The sequence below is a fragment of the Crocodylus siamensis genome, chromosome 8, assembly GCF_052110815.1.
Source record: "Crocodylus siamensis isolate JL-2025a chromosome 8, ASM5211081v1, whole genome shotgun sequence".
NCBI lineage: Eukaryota > Metazoa > Chordata > Crocodylia > Crocodylidae > Crocodylus > Crocodylus siamensis.
Window position 1 is genome coordinate 56,668,554 of NC_143402.1, and position 19,823 is coordinate 56,688,376.

Sequence of the window (19,823 nt, forward strand, 5' to 3'; positions counted from 1 at the left end):
GCGACACCTTAACCTCAGTTTCCTTTCTGCCATCTTGATTTCAGGGCTCCTTCCTTCCCTTCGCCAGAAAATCTGTATGAGTTAAGTTCTAGCTCTAGCCGCCTGCGCCCGTCAGTGCACTGTATTCTGTGTATGCGTGTAACGTGCGTGACCTTTTTGTCATGGCTTCTGTGGCAGTAGCTACCGGAGTAGCTTTGAGAGTGAGACCCTTGAGGGAAGGTCCCAGCAACAGAGACCCATCCTGGTGTGAATTTGACCCCCTCGACCCCCACCCCCCTTCTCACCCACTAATTGCAGCACTAGAACTAATGCGAGCCCATGTCTCGCTTCAGTCAGATTTCCAGGCCTGAGCTCTGGTCTCTTGCAGCTGCCCGGTGGTTCCTGTACAAGCCATAACAAATTCCCAAAAGCTGGTGTATGTGTCTAACCCCTTTCTGTGTAATATGGGCTATCTGCCCCCCCGTTCCCTCCTGTTCCATGCTTTGGACTGACTCCCCAATCAAACATTGCCCTGTGCATAGTGCTGTCCCCAGTGTCTGCCTGACTAACCTGTGTGGTGATACTAACATGTAGCATTTGGGTAGAGCAACCAGAGTGCTCTGTGAGCCTGGCACCAGGGCCCTTGGGCTGGCAGCCAAGGCTTTAGTCCCAGCCTCCAGTCCCAGACCTCCATCTAATTACCACAGTCTGGCTGGCTGCGAGACTTGGGCCTTGCTTGCCTATTGTGGAGGGATCCCTGGCTCTTGCCTGAAGCAGAGGATGTACACAGGGGCTCCAGATTCATTGTGACAGGCCTCAGAGCAGTCCCCTAGCATCTAGGGACTGTCATCTCTGGACTGACCAGGCATGTGTTGGCACAGGCGGCTGTGATACCTTGTAGTCGGTTTCCTGCTAAGTGCTAGGATCTACTAGGGGAGACCGAGTTGACTGGGCCTGTTAGCTGCCGGGGTGTGTGTTCTGTTCCTGAGTTGCCTTGGTGAGAAGCCCTAGGCTGTTAGATATTTCAGGGAGGGATCTAGCAGAAGCCAGGATTCCAGGATCAACATCCTGGGGTTAAACTTGAAGGGAGTTGTCACACTATGGCCCCAGTAAGGATAAATTTGATCCAAGCTGAAGGGTCCTTGCTGCCTCCAAAGAGCTTGTTAATAGTTTTGATGGTGCTGAGGCATGCAGGGGGCTCTGGAAAATGTCCTGATTGGAACAGGAAGCCATTTCTCTCCCTTTGAGAGTAACAAAGGGTCTCTCCTCCCTTTGTCCTGTCCCTCCTTCTCTTTCCTGAGAGGGGTTCCCATCCCTGTCCCCTGGGAAGGGTCCCCAAGGCCACCATGGACTGAGCAAACTTTTGAGCTAGATGGTGCTGTCATGCTGGTGGATGTCCTCTGTGCTCCCCTCAGAGCTGGTGCAGTGCCCTCAGCATCTCTGAAAGTTCCTCAGAGGCTGAGGAACAAGCCACTTGATAGCCCCTCAAAGCTATCACTTGTCACAGCGCAATCAGCTCATTTGGAGAATGGTGTTAATGACCGCACCAGCTTCCAGCATCATCCCAGAGCATCCACACCAAGCTGGCTGCAGTTGCCTCAAAGGCTTCAGGATATTTCCTAGCTGGTTGCTGAAGGCAATGCTCATTGAGTCATGGGCTGAGGCTTCTGGTGCTGTACATCTCCCTAAGGCATCCTTGGCTAGGAAGCTGCTCCACAAAGACTGTTCCCCTGGAGAAATCCCTTCCTTACAGACATAGCCTCTATTGGCTTCAGCATGTGGTGATGAGGAAACTGCCTCTGTGGGCTCTGCAGGCCTGAGCAGTACTTGGGGCCTTCTCTGAGGCAGGCTCCGTCCTCTCTCCTTGGCTCTGAGAAGACCCTAACCACTTTGCCTCTTTGCCAAAAACCCTTGTGGGTGCTGTAGTGCAAGAGACTAGCCCTGGATGCTTCCCCATTCTCTCTTAACAGTTCATGGGGAAGCACCAACTTCAGGCCAGGAAGACTGATCACCAGGAGGGGCTGGAACCCCCTCAACCCCTACTTCCCCTGTTAGTTTGGGACAGGAAGTGCTTCTCCCTGCATGGCTTAAGCTAGCTGCCACGCAGAGCCCAGGACAGGGCAGGGCAGCGCATCCTCGTCTGCTTGCAGTAAGGCTTTGGCAGCCGCTTTAGTGTGTTGGTGCCCTGAACCTGTCTGTTGCTGTTGTGTGCTCCACACCCAGCCCTTGCAGGGAGTGGGGAGGCAACCTCGGGGTTGTTTTATCCCAGGCTTCCTAGCAGCCAGTCCTAAGAGCACGGTGCAGCCCATGCTGCAGCTAGAGACAAAGGTCTTGGATAGGATGGTTAAGATGCACAGGGCTCCATCCTGGCCAGCTCCAGCATTATTCCAGCCAATCCTGCTGAGCAAGCTGTGTCATTGCAGGGAGCCGTAAAGGGGCCCTGTCCTGGAAGTAGTGAAACCAGCTAGCGCCCCTGCCTGGCGTCTCTGTCTTGCTGGCAAGTAGAACCCGGGAGGCTTTGAACTGCCCAGTCCTCTACCCTCAACTGCATTGCAGCAACTCTTGTTGCTCCCTGGCTGAGCTGGATTTGCAGCTCACCTGCACTGTTTTTCTGTAGCCTTGGGAGCCTGGTGGCAGAAATGCCTCTAGGCCACAGCTAGGCCACATATGTGCTGTACAGAGGCTCCCCGAGCCTCTCTGCTCCAGGTTTCCCTCCAGCAGCCCCTTGACCTGAACAGACAGCTGGAGATGGCAGAGATAGTAATGTTTCTGGGCAGGCCTGTTCTTTTCTTAATCTCTCCTTGGATTGCTCCCTGCAAAGCTGGCTGTGGTGGGGCCCGGGCTAGCATGGGGAGTGATTTGAGATGCAAGTGCTGATTTTTTTTTTTTCTCTCTCCTGGTGGGATCCAGAGTGAGCCTGGCCCGTTATTCCAATAACATCTCTGTCCTAGGGGGAGCAGTGCTTGACAGGCTAGCGTGGGTATTGTGGGGGCTCCTACCCTCTCTGCTTCAGGTGTCTAGCTTTGGTGGAGAGGACAACTAGGAAATGCACATGGGTGAGGTCTCTGGCTGCTGATGACATTAAACTCTGGTTGATCCCTATGTTGACTCCTGGGTTGCCAGAGATGGCCCCACACTTCCTTTCCTGCTAGAGGGATCTTGCCTTCGGTAGCCATGGCCTCACTGCTTTTTTCCGTTTTCCCACTCCTTTCATCTTTCTTCCAGGTTATCCGCAGGGGCTGGCTGACCATCAACAACATCAGCATCATGAAAGGGGGCTCTAAGGAGTATTGGTTTGTGCTGACAGCCGAGTCACTGTCCTGGTACAAAGATGAGGAGGTATGTGTCACGGTGGCTGGGCAGGCACCTCCAAAACAGGCCCCTGCCATCGGAGGAGGTGGCTGGCACTCAGGCTTTGAGCTCTGAAGTTGGGGCAGGCTCTGTGGTTGTTGACTGGCACCTACTGACATCAAGACCAGCTCAGCCAGCTGCCACTGAGACCTCTGGGGTTGGATGGCAGCTTATGCCCTTGTTGCAGTGGCTTAGGATTGGGGCATCTGGATCTAATGGCCACGGTTTCTCATTTTTGTGTTGGGATGCACCAGGGTTTCCTTCCAGAACAGGGTATGCCCATGCTGTATCCATGGCAGGATCCAGCTGAGGCTCTGCCCTCCCTGCACAGATGGCATTGGTAGGTCATCTGCTATTGCCCCCTGTTTTCAGATGCACAGGGCAGGAGCTGAGGAACCCAGAGAAGCCACCCTACCTCAAAAGCTGCTTAGCTTGGCTTTCCTCCAGCCTTAGAGGTCGGGGCAGCTCCCAGGCTGGCAGAGCTGGACACATGTGTGCTGAACTCTTGGCCCCTCTTGGGGTGCCGTGGCTCCACTGGCCCCAAAGTGATGTCTGTGGGTGCTTGGTTGGGTTAGAGGAGCATCAGGGTCTCAAGCCAGCAGGCTCAGCTGCTCTGGACTCCCCCCTCCCCAGTCATCCCCTCACATCAGTGTGTGTTTGGGGCATGGGGGTGGGCACACCATTCTTTCAGCTACTGGCAAGACTTCCCGTGTATCCCCCCAGCCAGTTAGTTCCATGGCTCTGGAGGTCCCTTGAGTTGAGAGCTTGGGTTTGTGTAAACAGCAGATAAAGAGTAGGATACTGACAAGCAGGGTCCGACAAGACCCCGCTGTCTGGGTGTAGCAGAGCCAAGGCCTGGCATGCTGGGGGTGGGGTGCAGACACACTGTTGCTGCAGTAGGGCCAGTGGGAAATGCAGCTTGACCACCCTCGGGAATCCCGGCATCCCAGGAGCTCAGGTCTGATTTGGCCAGGATTCCAAGGGGCTCTCGGATGTCAGGGGCAGGCCCTTCCCCATCAACAGAGCCGTAGGGTCATGGAGAGGCATAGGATCCCAGCCCCTAAAGGCTGTCTTAGCTGCCTGAGCCCTAGCAGACTAGCTGCTCTATAAAACTCTAGCATATCTCAGATATCGCAACCCAAAGCAGCTTTCCCCCCATACCTCCTAGTACTTACAAATGGGGGTGCTGCTGAGTACCTTGAGGCTGGAATTTAATTAGACCTAATGTAATTCACATTATTATGCCTCCCTTACCCAATAATAAAGCACTGTTTTTCAAAGCAGAGGGATGTGCCTCAGCGCTACGCAATACCCAGTTCTCATTGCACTTCCCAAGGGACGGTGGTACTTTTAGTCCTCTCTTACAGCTAGGGGAACGCTTGCCCGTTACTCAGCAGGGCTGGGAGTACAGCCTGGGCCTCATGCTCTCCTCCACTGCCTGTGGCACCACCCTGAGTTACTCCACCCCGCTCTGGCCTGAGCCTCGCATTGTCGTAAGCGAGGTTTTGTTAATGCCGGGCTGGCAGGTCTTGGTGCAAACTGAACTGAATCTTCATGCCCATGGGGAAGAGGCCTACCAGGGGTCTGACTGCAGACCCTGCTCCAGACAGACAGGGCACATAACCCTTACCCAGCCCTTCTCTGAGGGCCTGATGAAGGATCTCCCAGCACCACTCCTCAGTATTTGGAGTAGTCCTGCTGCCTTGAAGCTTTCCACGCTCCCACCCCCACAGTCTGAAAATGTTGTCTTTCTGGCCCACATCACCGGCCTCCCCGCCAGAGGCTGGTGGTTCTGCGTGACGCCAGGGCTGGGTGGCAAGAGGCGGCGGGTGGGTAGAATGCCACAAGCCACCCACACGCAATCTCCAGGCACCCAGCTCAGAGAAAAGGAGATGTTAGCAGAAGTTTTATTTTCTCTGAGTGGCCATACAGCTTTAGCATCTGGAGGCAGCTCCCATGCTCCCTCCGTTCGTGTCCTGGATCTTCAGTGCAAGCTGCAAAGATTTAACCTCTTCCCAGCTTGGGGACTGTAAATCTAGATCAAGACCCCCTTAATCTACCTCCTTTAAAAAAAAAAAAAAAAAAAAGGAAGGAAACACATTGAGCTGATCAGTTTTCCCCCACCCCTTCCCTGCCCCCTCTTCTCCCCAGCCATGGCAGCCTGTTTCCTGTGGGGAGGCCTCTCTGGGGCTGCCCATCTGGCCCCTCCGCAGTGGGTAATGAGAACCAGCAGGCTGCAGATGAATGACGCTCTGTGTTCAGCAACCAGAAATTGTGCACCCCCCCCTTTCCCCCCCCGGGTGGCATTAGAAGAGCTGCTGCCTGCAAAGAGCATCCAGAAAGCACCCAGCTGCCCACAGCTATAGAAAAACTTCCTTGAAACCAGCTCTTGGGGGTCGGGTGAGGTGGCGGAGAAAGGGGGGAACAAAAGCAGCATGCGTTTCTGTGCCCACCTCCCACCAGGGAAGCTGGGCAGCCCCAAGCACTTGGGCATCTGGCTGCTTCCAGCTGGTGTCAAACATGGAGGGAAGAGTTTGCTCCTGGGCTGGAAGCAGAGGCTGGTGATAGGGAGGAGGAGGAGTGAAGCCCAGCGCTGCCCACCTTACCTGGGTCTCCCCAGCTGCTGCCAAGGTGTCGCTATGCCAAGCCCGATCTAACCAATGTGCAGACTACTGTACAACTTCATATGCTCCTGAACAGGTAGTCTGAACACTGGGCAGGCTGGGCTGGACTCCGCTCCCGGGCAGCCCCAGGGGTGTCTTCTCTTTTCCCCCTCCCTCCTCCCGGCCTCCTCCTCGGGTTCGTTAACTGAGGGAGATTCTCCTGAACGCGAGGAAGCTGCTTTGTCTCTTCTGACGTGGCAGCAACGGTGGCTGCATCCCGGCTGGAAGCGCCGTGGGCTTTTCAGGAAATGGTGCAGAGGAGTGTGGGGCGGCGGGGGCGGCCGGGAGGAGGGTTTAGGTCTGTGGCCTCTCCACAAAGGAGAACGTAACTCTCTCCCTCCCTCGCTTTCTTTCTGGGGCCTGTGTGAATGCAGCATCTGGAGCCAGAGTCCCTAAACAATTCCAGATGTGGTGCTCAGCTGCAGGGTGGCCCCTCAGTCCTGCTTCATCTCAACCTCCTTCCTGCCAGTTTCCTCAGCCTGATATCCCTCCCCCACCCCCCAATCCCAGCACCCTCTTCTGAGAAGGACCAGCAACGGGGGGGGGAAGGAGGCATCCATGCCACATGCCAGGAGTCTGAGTGCTCCCGTTGAAAGCTGACCCATCTGTCATCAAAGCACAGACATTACAGCCCAGAGCGGATCTACAGCTGTGCTGCCGCTGGCAATGGGTGAGGGCCTCTCAGTGCCTGGAGTGAGGGAATTGTTTTCCCAGGCAGCCACAAGGCTCCATTGTGGTGCCTCTTTGTAGACAGGAAGGACGTAGGGCAGACTTGGAGGGGGGGATGGTCCTTGAGGGCACTGGGCACAGTGGAAGCTTCACACACAAGTCCCCATGCAGCAGATGGACAGTTTCTAGTGGAGAGGAGAGGTAACCGGATGCCAGATCTTCAACAATGCACTAGACAGTCTTAGAGAGCAGGTACCAGGGTAGATGGACCCCTGTAGCTACCCACTTTTGGCTATTGGTACAGAACCTGACCTGCAGTCAAGCTGGGTCCAGGCTGGTTTGAGGATGGGTCTAGATCGGGAATTTGATGAGTTTTACTTGTACCAGTTGACAGATGTTGAATTGGGAAACTTTCCTCCTGACTCTAACACCCTGTTGACTCGTGTGCATTTCCCACCCCCACCCCCACCCCCCTTCAGGAAAAGGAGAAGAAATACATGTTGCCTTTGGATAATCTGAAAATCCGGGACGTGGAGAAAGGCTTCATGTCAAACAAGCATGTCTTCGCCATCTTTAATACGGAGCAAAGGTAAAAGAAAGGGGATACCAAGACCTCCTTAGGAACTTGCCTGGGGCAGCTCTTCTAATGGAGCCAGTAGTAGTAGTAGACATCTGTCTCTCTCACAAGACAATAGAATTGTGCCAAGTGAGGCATCAGCTCTTTGATCATCTTTGAAAGTTAAGGCAAAGCTGGAGTGATGTTTCCAGGGCTCAAAAGCCTGGGTAACGTATATGGAGACACTGAGTTACCCATGCAGCAGTGCCCCCCTCTCGGCCTTTCTGCTTTAGTCCAACAGAAAGGTAGGTGTCAGTACATTTGGAACCAGTTTGGGTGCAAGAGTGGCCAGAACAAAGGAGATTGTTTATTTGCCTATTTACTGGGGCTCTGCTCCTAGACTGGCTGTGAACCAGGGTTAATAGCCCAGTCTGCCACCATGCAGTGGACCTCAGTTCCACAACTTTATGATGGAATTTCCTCCATCGGGTAAGATGACTACCATCTAATGTGCACTTCTGCCTGAAGCCATTGGCAACCTAGGTATTGCCAGGTTATTTATCCACTACCCAGCACCCAGGTAGAAGGTAGTACCTGTGACCACTCAGCATTAACAGTAGCAGGTAGTACCATCTACTGTAAATCAAAGTAGCAAGCAAATGTGACCTGACTTAATGGAGTTGGTAGCCCGTGGATTATTGAGCCCTTTTGCTTTCCCCTTCTGTCTCATTGGGACCCTCCCCAGTATAGGCTGTCACCCAGAACAGGCTGTACAAACCACAGGCTTTCTCCTTGTCCTCACCATGCATACTTAACTACAGTCATCAGTCTTGGCATTGGAGCTGGAAGGGGCAGCTCATCCTTCTTGGCTGTTCTCTCTGGCTTTCTGGGGAGATGCAGCCTGTTACTGCATTGCCTTCCAGTTAATTGTTGAACTGGCCAGCACCTGAGAGGCCAGCTGGTCTGTCCCGAGTCCAGAGCCCTGCTTGCCTCAACTAGGAGAAGGCATCTACCTTCCTCTCTGCTCAGAGTTGTTTTCAAGCCTGGGGAGTAGCTGTGGCCTGATGAGGAGGATTCCTTTAACAGGAAGGGAAGGCTGCCCTGGCTTACATGGACTTTCTGAAGAGATTTCTGGCTTTGTGGCCTGAGGACTTGCAAAAGTAGCGTCCTTCCTTGTAGTGCTTTGCCTTCCAAGCCAGCTGGAGTGACACTGTCTTGCTGGCTGTATCTTTGCGGCTGTGTGCTGGGGTAGGGCCAAGCCTCCCAGCCCAGCATGCCCAGTCTGGGTTCTCACTCTGTCTTCTCTTTCTGGCAGGAATGTGTATAAAGATCTCCGTCAGATTGAGCTGGCCTGTGACTCCCAGGAAGATGTGGACAGCTGGAAAGCCTCCTTCCTCCGGGCCGGCGTCTACCCTGAGAAAGACCAAGTAAATGTTCATTTTGACTCCTTTGAAACGCACCACTACGGTTGCATGGATTTGGGGCCAGCTCAGTGGCTGCTGGCAGCAGCCTCTCGTGTCAGTGGCATGCCTGTTAGAGTAGACCTTTAGCAGTTCCCTGCGGGAGGGAGTCCATAGGGCCGGCGATGGATTCTCCATCTTGCATGGCTGCAGGCAAGGACATGACGCCTTCTTGCCAGAGCATGGGACTTACGTTCACATGTTGAATGAATTTCATCCAGTGCCAGCTGGCAAGGGCAGGGAGCAGCAGCCTTTGGCCCAAAGGTTGGGTGCGTCCCCGGCCCCAACCTTGAGGGGTGCCTGTAAGTGTGTGCATAGAGGCAACTGGTGAGATGATGCCCTTTGCAATGATGGGAACAAGTCTGCTCTCCCTTTGCCCATCTCCCCATGTTCATCTGTTTGGAAGCACCTGCCCCCCAGCCAGGAGATCCCTAAGGTAATGTGCGGCCCCTTGTATACCTGAGCAGACTGAGAATGAGGACGGCGTCCAAGAGAACACCTTCTCCATGGACCCACAGCTGGAGCGGCAGGTGGAGACCATCCGCAACCTCGTTGACTCCTATGTGGGCATCATCAATAAGTCCATCCGTGACCTCATGCCAAAGACCATAATGCACCTCATGATTAACAATGTGAGTGTCCCAGCCCTGTCGCCCAGGTTTTGCACAGTACACATGGGGTTCCTGCATTTGCGGGGAGGGTGCAGGGAGCATCTTGGCTGTGGGGGTTCCCCCCTAGAGCATGTGGCTGTGGTGATGTGCTGTGTGGGGTGACATTAACCCTTCAGGCACCAGTCAGGTCTCTGCAGCTGGGGCCAGAGTCCTGACGAGCCCTTGACTGTAAAGTTCTACACAGATGGGTTTGATTCCTGGTTTGGTTTCAGACTAGCAGTAGCACTAATGGGGTGACTGTAACCCAGTGTCTCTAGAGGCTTAGCTCTAGACCAGTGCTGGGGGTAGAACCCAGGTGTCCTGGCTTCAGCAACATTCAGTGTCACGGCATCTACACCGTCATTGTCTTCTCATTGCTCCACACAGACCAAGGACTTCATTCATTCAGAGCTGCTGGCCTACCTGTACTCATCTGCTGACCAGAACAGCCTGATGGAGGAATCAGCTGACCAGGCCCAGCGCAGGGATGACATGCTGCGCATGTACCATGCCCTCAAGGAGGCCTTGAATATCATTGGTGACATCAGCACCAGCACTGTTTCCACACCTGTCCCACCCCCTGTGGATGATACATGGCTGCAGACTGGGAGCAGTGGGCACAGGTCTGGTTGCCTGAGGTGGCAGGGGCTAGAACAAGTGACACAGTGTACTGTGAGCTCAGTGGTGCCTGATGCCAGGGTCCCTGGGAAGGGAGGGGAGGGTGGCTATTGCTGTGTGGTTTCCTCCCTTGAGACTCTCATGGCCTTTGAGTTCTGGGAGAGAGGGGAGCAGGGAGTCTAGTTGTGGGAGAAACAAGGCAGGATGCTCAGAATTGAGGCTTCAGAGAAGGAATCCAGTCACATGTGTCTGTTCCTCTGGATGACCCTCAGGGATCTTTAGTAAGCTGCCTCACAGGGCCCATGGCTCTGTGGATGAGTTCCATGGATCCAAACTCTTTAAATGCTGGAGGCTGCAAGCGAGAGGAATGGGGAAAAATCCTGGTCAGACCCAGTTCATTCTCCGTGTCAGCATCCACTCTGCTACTCTGTGACACGAGACTGGGCAAGATGGACTGAGGGTCTGATCCAGTAAATGGCAGTGCTTTTTCTTATGTTCTCCATGAACTTTCCCAGCCCTCAGTGGGTCCAGAAGGAAACAATGGTTGGAGCCTGACTGTGGATGAGGGCAAGAGCTGGATGGCTCTGGATGATGACTCCCTCGTGACTCTCTCTCTCTTTCTCTTCCCCCATAGCCCTCTGCTGCATCGCCGGCCTCTCTCTGCTGTGCTGCCACCTGGCAGGCCCCCAGCTGTGAGGGGTCCAACACCAGGGCCACCCTTAATCCCTATGCCTGCTGGAGGCCCTTCATCCTTCACTGCTCCCCCTATACCCTCGCGGCCTGGACCTCAGAACATATTTGCTGCTAACAATGACCCCTTCTCAGCCCCTCCTCAGATCCCATCGCGGCCGGCACGCATCCCCCCTGGCATCCCACCTGGCGTGCCCAGGTAAGAGCATGGCACTCGCAGTGACCGGTGCTTCTCCCAGTCAGCAGCCACAAGTATATAAGGGGGAAGCAGCGTCCTGCCCTGGTGGTAGTGTGGGCCGCCAGGCCTGGTTCTGGGTCATGTTATCCCCATGGCAGTTGCTGGGTTGTATCTAAACCACAGGCCCAGAGGTGTTTCTGTACAGTAGGGGAACCCTAAAGGCACCTATCTGGTCTCAAGGCAGAATCCTTGAAGGGGCTTACTCCCCTGGTCAGCCTTGGAGGTGACAGCAGATAGGGGCCTCCTCTCTTCCTTCCACAGACCTGCTGGGCTGGGTGTCAGGCCTCTGCTGGCAGAGAGGAAACATCCTGTAGGGTGAGAGCCTACAGCATGTTCACGGGTAGCACGTGGCAGGGGCCAGTTTGCCAAGCTGCCCATTCCATTGTCCAGGGTGAAGGCACTGGTAGTGCAAAGGCTTCTTGCTTTGCTTGCCCTCTTGGGGAGCAGTGGGCTGGAGTGCCCTGCCTCTCCACCCTGGGGGAGGCAGTGTAGCATAGTGGTATGAACCCTGGGTTCTCTGCTCTGTCAGGCTGTTCTCCTCCTGCCCTGTACAGTCGGATGGCTGTGTTGAGCATGAAAACACCATGGGAGCTGAGGGGAAGGCAGCCAGCACTGCCAGGGAGGGTGGGGGGATTCTTGAGGGCAGGCAGCGTGGTGCCCTCCCACACCCTGTCAGCTGACTCCCTCCTTCCTGAGTGCTTATACCTCTGTTCCCATGTCTCATTCTCTCTGCAGCAGAAGACCCCCTGCAGCACCGAACCGGCCAACCATTATCCGCCCGGCCGAGCCCTCCCTGCTAGACTAACTCTCCAGGGGGGGCGTCCTAGTGACTCTGTGTGCCTGGTGTGGCTTCCCCCCCACATACACATCTGCCACTTTCATCTGCCATCAGGGGAGTGGGGAGGGGAAACTCAGTCTAATCCACGTTACAAACGTTACCACCATGATTGAGCCACAGCTGGTCCCTACACCCACAGCAGTGCCAGCCTCCCTCTCCTGGGTGCAGGCATGGCAGGGGGTGGCTGTACATACCGATTGTACCAGTTTGGGATGGGCTCTGTGCTCCTGGTCCTGCCTCCCCTCCTCTCTCCCCATCTCTCTGCTGTTCCTACACTAGGAAATGGGCAATTGGCATTAATGATGAGGGGGGGAACCTGCCAGCCCCCCACGGCAGATCCCTCGCACTAGGATGGATCCACCCTGCACCCCGGCGTGGAACGAGCAGTGGAGCCTCCTGTTTGTCTCTTTGGGTTGAATATTGCACTTTGTTGAAGTGGAGGGAACCACATATTCAACACCCCCCCCCCCCCAGTTCTGGCCTCAGGGTTGCCTGAATGTGTGGGGCATTGAGAGGAGAGCTCTGAACTGGGGACTGTCTCCTTGCCTTTGCCATGTGCAGAATCTCTTTCCGCTGCCTCTTGGGCAGATCAGATTGATCTCCGGCTTCCTCTTCCCTCCTGACACCCAGAATTTTTTTTTGTAATGTTTAATATATTCTATATGAAACTGATTTCCACCCCACCCTGCCCTAAACCCTTTTTTTTGGCTAATTTGATCATAGTCTATATTTCAGTCTTATAGCTTTGAGGAAAATTTTATATATGGAGGATGGGACTGCAAATAGCCGTGTTGCTAATAAATCTAATTCACTGCGAACGGGCAGACGGTCCAGGCTAGTCCTTTTGGCTGGAGGCACCAGTCAGCAGGGAAACCTCAGGTATTTCTCGAGGGGTAACACGGTTTGGAGGGAGCTATTAAAGCAGCATTGTGCTGTATGCATCATTCATAACCCTTGGTAATAACCAGCTATATCTGAAGTGGGTTTGAGTCCCGTGCAGGGTAGGAGAGGAGAAGGGGGAGCCAGGATCTGGGAGGCAGGGAGTCACATCCCAGTTGTCTTCCCAACCCACTGGGGCAGCTTGTGCTTCTGGGAGAGCTCCTTGTGTTCCTAGGCACTACTATGGCAGCTTAGCTGGTGTTCATGGAGGAGCAGAGAGAGAGCTGTCAGAGCCCTAGTATGTCCTGTGGCTGGGAGCAAAGCACACACCTGCCAGTAAGGGCTGACCCCAAGCAGGGGTTCACATGGCCATGGTGTGATATAGCGTCCAAGAGAGGCTGCATGCCCCATGAGGAGATCATTGCCACTCCGCTGGGAGGAGGCTTGTTGCACCATTACAAAGGGTGCTTGGGAGAGCCCATGTGCCTCCAGCCCCCTGCATCCCCTGCTTCTGGCTGTGGCTGTGGCCAACACAGCGATTTATACATATTAGAGTCTGATGTGGAAAAACTCCCATCCCCTGGGTGGCTTCTAGCTCAGCCCCTGCTGTAAGCAAATCACTAAGGGTGGCACTAGGTGCCTATCTCTCTGAGCCCACAGGGTCTGGCTCAGGTGAATGCCTACCTGCCTTAAACACCCTTTTGTGTTAATGTTTCCATAGCAGCCTGGTTCCTTGCTGCTTGCTGGCAAGGAAGGTCTCCAACCTGGGACGTAGGCAGCAGTTAATAACTCCTCTAAGGAGACCATGCTGTGGCCACTGTGCCAGGGGACAGAGGGTGCCAAGGGCTGGGTGATGAACCAGACCCCCTCCACCCCCTCCCTGCAAGCCATCAGCTGCTGTAACTTGGGTCTGACAGCTGGGATGATGCTGGTACACCCCCCCACACACACACCCTTTGGGCTATAGCAAGGTCTTGCTAGCTTGGAAGGCAAAACCATTTCCTCCCTGCTCCCATCAGCTCTGGTCTCTTAGCCTTTCCACGGTGCTATGGCTATTGTGGCCTTCCCAGAGCTGCCCAAAGGCCCAGCTTGGGGTTTTTTGTTTTGGGTTTGTTTTTGTTTTTTTGCCTCTACAAAATGCAGCTGACTGCGCCTCCTGCTAGTGCTCACTGCTGTTAGCACTTGTGACACAGGCCCCAGGGCTTGCCTCTTCTCTCTCCCACTCCTTGGTTTGCCAATGTGTAAGTACCTCCGTTCTGTATCCTATTAATAAACTAAAAAGAAAAAAAATAAAGGGAAAATTCTGCTGGTGACGGTTTCTGGACCTGTGGTGTTTCTGTCTCCTTGTACCTTCCTGTCTCCTTGTCTGTCCCTTAAGCATCTGGGTGCTGGTTGGTTGGAGAGAGCTTTGCACTGCTTGTATGCCCAGTAGGATGTCTCTGAGAGCTGGGAACTCTATTCAACTGCCAGGCTGAGCCCTCTTGAAACTGCTTTCCTTGCAAGAGGGAGGAAGTGTTACCTACAAGTGCCAGAGTCCCCGATCCAGAGCTGGGACTCTTGGGCTGAGTGACTTAAAAGCACAATTTGGGCTTTCTGCCCCATGCTGTCAGTGCCCCTGCTCCCTCATCAGCCCTGAGAGCTCCACAGCAGCCAGCCAGGCCCTAGGTGGCTTCAGCTGTATTTATGGGAAGATTTGGCTCAGTGGCTTCTTCAGCCAGGCCCTGATGAAGCTGCCTGCTCCCCTGGTGCAGTGGTTGACAAAGCTTCTGGCCTCGCCAGCCCCTTGGAACAAGACCAGTGGAAGGCAGCACTACTTGATTGTCATCCTGCAGGTGATAAGGCCCATCTTGCTTTCACACCCACAGCCAGCTCTTGCTGACGTGTGTGAGATGCCAGGACCCAGCTCTGGCCCCAGGCATGGTGGTTGTTGTACAGAGAGGGTGATGGACAACCCCAGAGTCAAGCAGGGAAGGAAACAAAAGCAAGGGTCTTCACTGGCCCACTCATCTCAGCACCTTGCTTCTGCTCTTCTCAGCCTTTCCACTGAGCTGCTCCTCATCCCTTTCCCTATGCTCTTTACCTGCTGCCAGCTGAGAGTAGATGCTGTTCTTTAGAGATCTTTTCTGTTTTCTCCTGGTGCCAGATCTCAGCTCTCTGAGGCTGAAGAGAATCCAAGGCCTGTTTTGCTCCCATTTGTGTCCTACCTCCAACCAGGGTTGGGCTGTGAGCTGCTGTGGCAGAAACAGGACCATGCCCTGTCCTCAGAGCAGTTGCATGTTCTGCTCTAAAACATCTGACTTCTGTGATGTGGCCCTGTGGAGGTGCCATACTCCACAGAACAACAGAAGCCTTCAGCCTTCCTGCTAAGCCCCATGGGTGCTGGCAGCAGGAGACTGTGCTAACCATTGCAGACAGTGCTGGAGAAAACAGGTGCCTGTTGCCCTCCATCGGCTCCCCCTTATGATGATCTGCCCCATTGATTTCACAGGGTTAAAAGTTTAGGCTGAGATCTTCCTAAAATCACAGCTTTTGCTCAGTGTGTTCTGCCTGTCTGTATAGAAGTATGAGGGAGTAAGTCAGGTGTGAAATTTAAGGCTGGAAGAGGTGATTAGATTGTCTTCTCTGATGTGGCTGAGGGGCCAGAGGGACTCACCTCTGTTGAACTGAGTGATGGTTTTCTCTAGATGAGCCAAAGCATCCAGCTTTGCATCTGAAGACTACCAATGATGGAGAATCCACCACTGTCTTCAGGAGTTAGCTTTAAAGACTCCCAGGCTCTCCACAAAATGTGTGGGTATTTCTAATCTGGCTTTAACTTCCACTAATTGGAAAACTGTTCTGCAGTAACTTCCTCCAGGCCCAGCACCTTGGATGCCCTGAATCAAGACTGACAGACTTGGCAGTGATGTGCATAGTTCTGCTACAGCAGATGGAGAAGTGACTCCATCTACTGTTTAATGGTTTGGGGTAGAGCACAATTACTGGTTCCATCCTTTCTCTGGCCCTGAACTTCTTTCCCACTGGTTGCCATAGCCTTACCTGCACAAGTGCTGCTGTGATGGTTAATTGATCCTTGCAAGTCCATCAGTTGCTATTGATCACAGGTTAAGGCTACGGCGTCTGAATCAGACCTTCTTGGACCTTTAATGCTGGAGACTACAAGTGAGAGAGGAACAGTGGAAAAAGTCCAGGTCAGACCCAGTTCACTCTCCCTTTCAGCATCTCTGTCCCTCTGTGACAGGGGACTGGGTGAGGTGGACCTAGGGGCTGACTGAGTAAATGGCGGTTGTGTTATGTATGGGCAGGCAGACAGATCACAGTTTGATTGATGTTGAAGGGTGTATGAAATAAATTGAGGGGATTCTCTTTGGATGAGGGGAGCAGTAGGAGCAGGACTCATTTTGAGGGGGTGATGGAAAAGTAGCAGCTGATTCCTGGTTGGTGTGAATAAGTGAGGCTTTGCCTAGCTCAGTGTAGGCCCTTGAGCTCTGTGGGAAACATTGGCTCCAGCTTTGCCAGACAGGACCTTGAGTTACAGAGCCTGTGTGATGCCATGAGGTTTGTCAGCTTTGGGCCTGTTTCCCTGCTCTGGCAGGAACTGGGTAAATGTCCCTTGTGAAGGTGACTGCAGCAGGGAGCTGTTTGTGGCATGTTTGGGGTGGGGGGGCAGCTTCAAACTTTGGATCTTAAGCCATTGCTTGTGTCTTGTACAGGGTTAGCCAGACAGGCTCCTTCCCCTCCCATGCAGAGGCTGTTCTGCTCTAGCAGCTCTCACTGCTTTGCCAGCCGTGGTCTCCTGACCCCCAATAACTGTAGCCTGGATGCATTTAAATGTCACATATTTTCTCTCTCTCTCTCTCTGTCCTCTTGTGACCAGGCGACCAGCTCCATCTGCTCCTTCCCGGCCTTTATCCTGAGGAGCTGCCTCTCCCGAAAACCGTCTCCATTGAGCCAGTTGCTCCTAACCCATGGTAACTTTCCTCGTGATTTCTGCCTGGTCTTTCTGTCGAAAGCAGCCAAGCTCCAGCCAGAGGAGAGACTTGATCACCACCTCCCATTCTGCAGAGGTTCAGAGGGGATGTCATGTGGGCTCTGCAGCATCTCTTATGCCAACTGCAGATGATTCATGCACCAGAGCTCTGGGGAGGGGACAGTGGCGGGGGCTGTATCAATGCACTTGGCATCAAGCAACTCCCCTCCAAGGAATTCTTTAAAGAAGGGGAGAGCACACTGCGATCCTCCATGAAGAGAACTTCTCTGCCAGGCCTAGGCACAGCCAGGATTTCCAAGTCGGACTTGGCATGGCTGGGATGATGGATCAGGTTGCTTTCTTCTTACCTCAATCATTGTATATATTCTAATGGATAAACAGTGCTCCTGCCTCAGGCTGGCTTCAGCTCGCGTGGGCTCACTGCCTTCTTAAAATCACCATCTCCAGCTTGGAGACAATTTTTTGTATTGACCTGAAGGAAACCTTTTGGCCTCAGTAGGTTTCTTCCCCTCCCTGTTCTGGCTGGAATGATGTACAGGCCCCTTCTTCTAGCCCAGTCTGCATCCAGTGCCTGAGAACTTCTCTCTGTGGGCTGACCTCCCACATTTGTTCTCTGCCCAGAGCAACACTCACTCACCACACACTGCTTCCACAGTAGTTGATGTTACCAGGCCTGAGCTACAGGCTCTGCTTGCTGAATCTAGATTTCTGCACCTCTGTGCTGAATTCCCTAGTTTCTACTCTTATTTATGGTGACTGATAGATAATACATGCAAGCATATAGCTCAGTTGGAGAGGGTGAGCTAAGTCTGCATCTTCTTTTTTGTCCCTGCACTTGCTAGTTTTGGGACACGATGGGAGAAAGGATTAGTTCTCTGTGTCTGAAATATCAGTCTTAATAGAGAAAAATGGAAGCAGTTCTTCCCCTACCCCCTTCTGCCCAGAGTGAGAGTTTCTGGCAAAGAGCAGGATAGAGATTCCCATTCTAACAGCTCACTTGCAGATTTGAGGTAAGAGGATTGTTTCTGTGTTGCAGAAAGGTCCTCCAGTCTCCATGGTCCTGGCTTTGGGGCAAGCCTGCCCAGAGGTGGTTACCTCCCCTCTGCTCCACTGTTTAACAAGGCTGCAGCACCATCTAGGAATTAGGTAGTCTGTATCCTGGTGGTGACCCGTGCTTCTCACGATGCCTCCTTTCTGCATGGGAGTCTTGGGCCCATGAGGCTGTTGGCTTATATGCTGCTAGGGAGCTCTCAGATGCCCCAATTCAGCAGTTCCTAAACCATGACTCTCAGTCAAGAGGCCTTTGAGAGCCTTTCAGGAGTGCTATGCAGCATTCAGTGCTGCTAGGTGTGCAAACAAGATGCACGAGAAGAACCCAGAGATGTCAACCAGGAAGCTATAGTATCAGACTGGTTGTGGTCTGCACCTTTTTATTTTTTTCTGGCAGTGGAAAGATTGCAATGGCACTTTTCTGCAGTCAAAAGAGTGAAAACAAAGCTAGTATTCCCTGAGGGTGCCTAGAGGTTGATGACAGGTTTCTTGAGCCAGAAAGTAGAGCAGCGAGACCAAGGGTGCAGGCAGACAGGCCAACCTTTAGTACTCTCCAGTCTCCCAGAGGCCTCAGCCTCTTCTGGCTGCAAAGACAAGCTTTGAGATGAGAGAGGAGCTGCCATGGCACCAACCCAGAGCCTGAAGGATAGGTCTGGCACTATGGATCCCAGTAGAAAACCAGCCCAGGGAATGACAGGAGGGAGCAACAGGATTTGCTCTGCAAGCTGCTGTGCTGGCAGGAGCTGGGATGAGTATAGTCCTGATGTGTTTTGGCTGAGGCAGGACTCCAATACCAGGTGCCAGGCAAGGAGATAGAGCCCAGCTGGTGGGGGAGCAGTGGGCAGAGGGGTAGGGAGACTAGTATTGGACCTCATTACTTGAGTGCAGCTGTTGACATGGCTGGTGCCTCTGTGTGAGCTGCTAAAACAGCTCTGAAGAGCTAAACATGGGAGCCAAGGGGCCCTAGCTATTCTGCAGGGCAGACAGGTGCAAACAGTCACACAGGATAGGGATGGGAGTGTCTGCTTATCTGCCTAAGCCTCCTTCCCTGTCACCCACAGCTCCTGCATTGGGCTAGCATGGGTATGGAGTGCTAGTGCTGCACAAGGGAGCAGTGGGGCAACTCATGTCCAGCCACCCCTGACCTTCACCCTAGGGGAACTGGGCACTTACCTACAGCTGAATCAGCTCAAAGCCAGGGCAAATTTGGAAGTGGTCACTCATTCCAGCCATCCCAGCATCAGAAGAAATGAAGTGGGGGAGTTGCATCTTGCTCACAGGACCAACCAGGTCCCCAGTGCAGTCAAAGACAGGAGCCCATCTCATGGGGGGGTTGGGTTTGCTCTGCCCCCACTTGTCATCAGGGGGCCAGGAGCTACCTTGCTCTCAGCACCTACAGCCATGACAAAGTGCTTCATGGTTTACTCTTCCTGCCTTTACATAGTGCCCCCAACCCTGCTTGGGAATGCCGAGCTTGACTGATATGCACAAATGAGCTGCTGCTGCCTTATTATCTGGATCTTGTTGACAGGCACCTTTCTGCTCCAGCCATGAGACCAATATGGCAAGTAGCAGAAGTCACTACAGCCCTGTAATCAGTCACTTCTTCCCATCTATTACTAAGTAGCTGCAGGGGGCAAGGGACTATGAATGAAGTTATGGCTGCTTTGTTCCTGGCTTTAAAATCAAGAAAGTTGATGCTGAGCAGACCCGGCAAGTGATCAAGATGGGTTGAGGCAGCCTCTCTGGTTGCTGTGTAGATCCCAGGCATTGGAGCATGGCAAGCACCTCTTCGTTGGCACAAGTAACTAGCATAACTTCAAGCAATGCAGGTGCAAGGGCAGCACATGACCCACACCAAGCTGCTGCCCCAGACCTGTGCTTTCGAGTCTGGCCTTTCAGAAGCAGCACATTGCCTCCAACAGAAGCCAGCTCATCCACCCTGCCCTCTCAAGCAGAAAGAGCATGTGGGATAGGAGCCAGGTCTGTGCTATAGCTACAGACAAGGGGCTGCATTTAACCAAACCCACACCCCACCTGCCTGGCACCTCTTGGATGCCAAAGCCACAAAGCAGCCATTCCCAGGGCCCTGATTTTCTACCATGGCAACTGCTTCACCAGGGCTGAAGTGCCAACATTTCTGCAAACATCCCTACCCCTCCACCTGTGGCCTCAAGCCCACCAGCAACAG

General features: G+C 53.6%; 1 protein-coding gene across 15 annotated transcripts in view; it reads left to right on the forward strand.

Annotated features, from left to right (window-relative positions):
• The window catches only part of DNM2 (dynamin 2), a 57,447-nt gene extending 40,459 nt beyond the window's left edge, over window positions 1-16,988 (forward strand). For 5 of the 15 annotated variants that reach the window (XM_090061406.1, XM_090061413.1, XM_090061416.1 and 2 more), the window contains 7 exons: window positions 3,205-3,318; window positions 7,142-7,251; window positions 8,534-8,645; window positions 9,146-9,310; window positions 9,716-9,951; window positions 10,581-10,835; window positions 11,610-13,915. In XM_090061406.1, the coding sequence (XP_089917532.1) occupies window positions 3,205-3,318; window positions 7,142-7,251; window positions 8,534-8,645; window positions 9,146-9,310; window positions 9,716-9,951; window positions 10,581-10,835; window positions 11,610-11,679 (1,062 nt within the window). In that variant the 3' untranslated portion in view covers window positions 11,680-13,915. Of the gene's footprint in view, window positions 1-3,204; window positions 3,319-7,141; window positions 7,252-8,533; window positions 8,646-9,142; window positions 9,311-9,715; window positions 9,952-10,580; window positions 10,836-11,609; window positions 13,916-16,468 lie in introns of those variants that run through there. The other 10 variants (XM_090061405.1, XM_090061409.1, XM_090061410.1 and 7 more) reach the window with 5 other exon arrangements.
• Window positions 16,989-19,823: the final 2,835 nt, after the last annotated feature.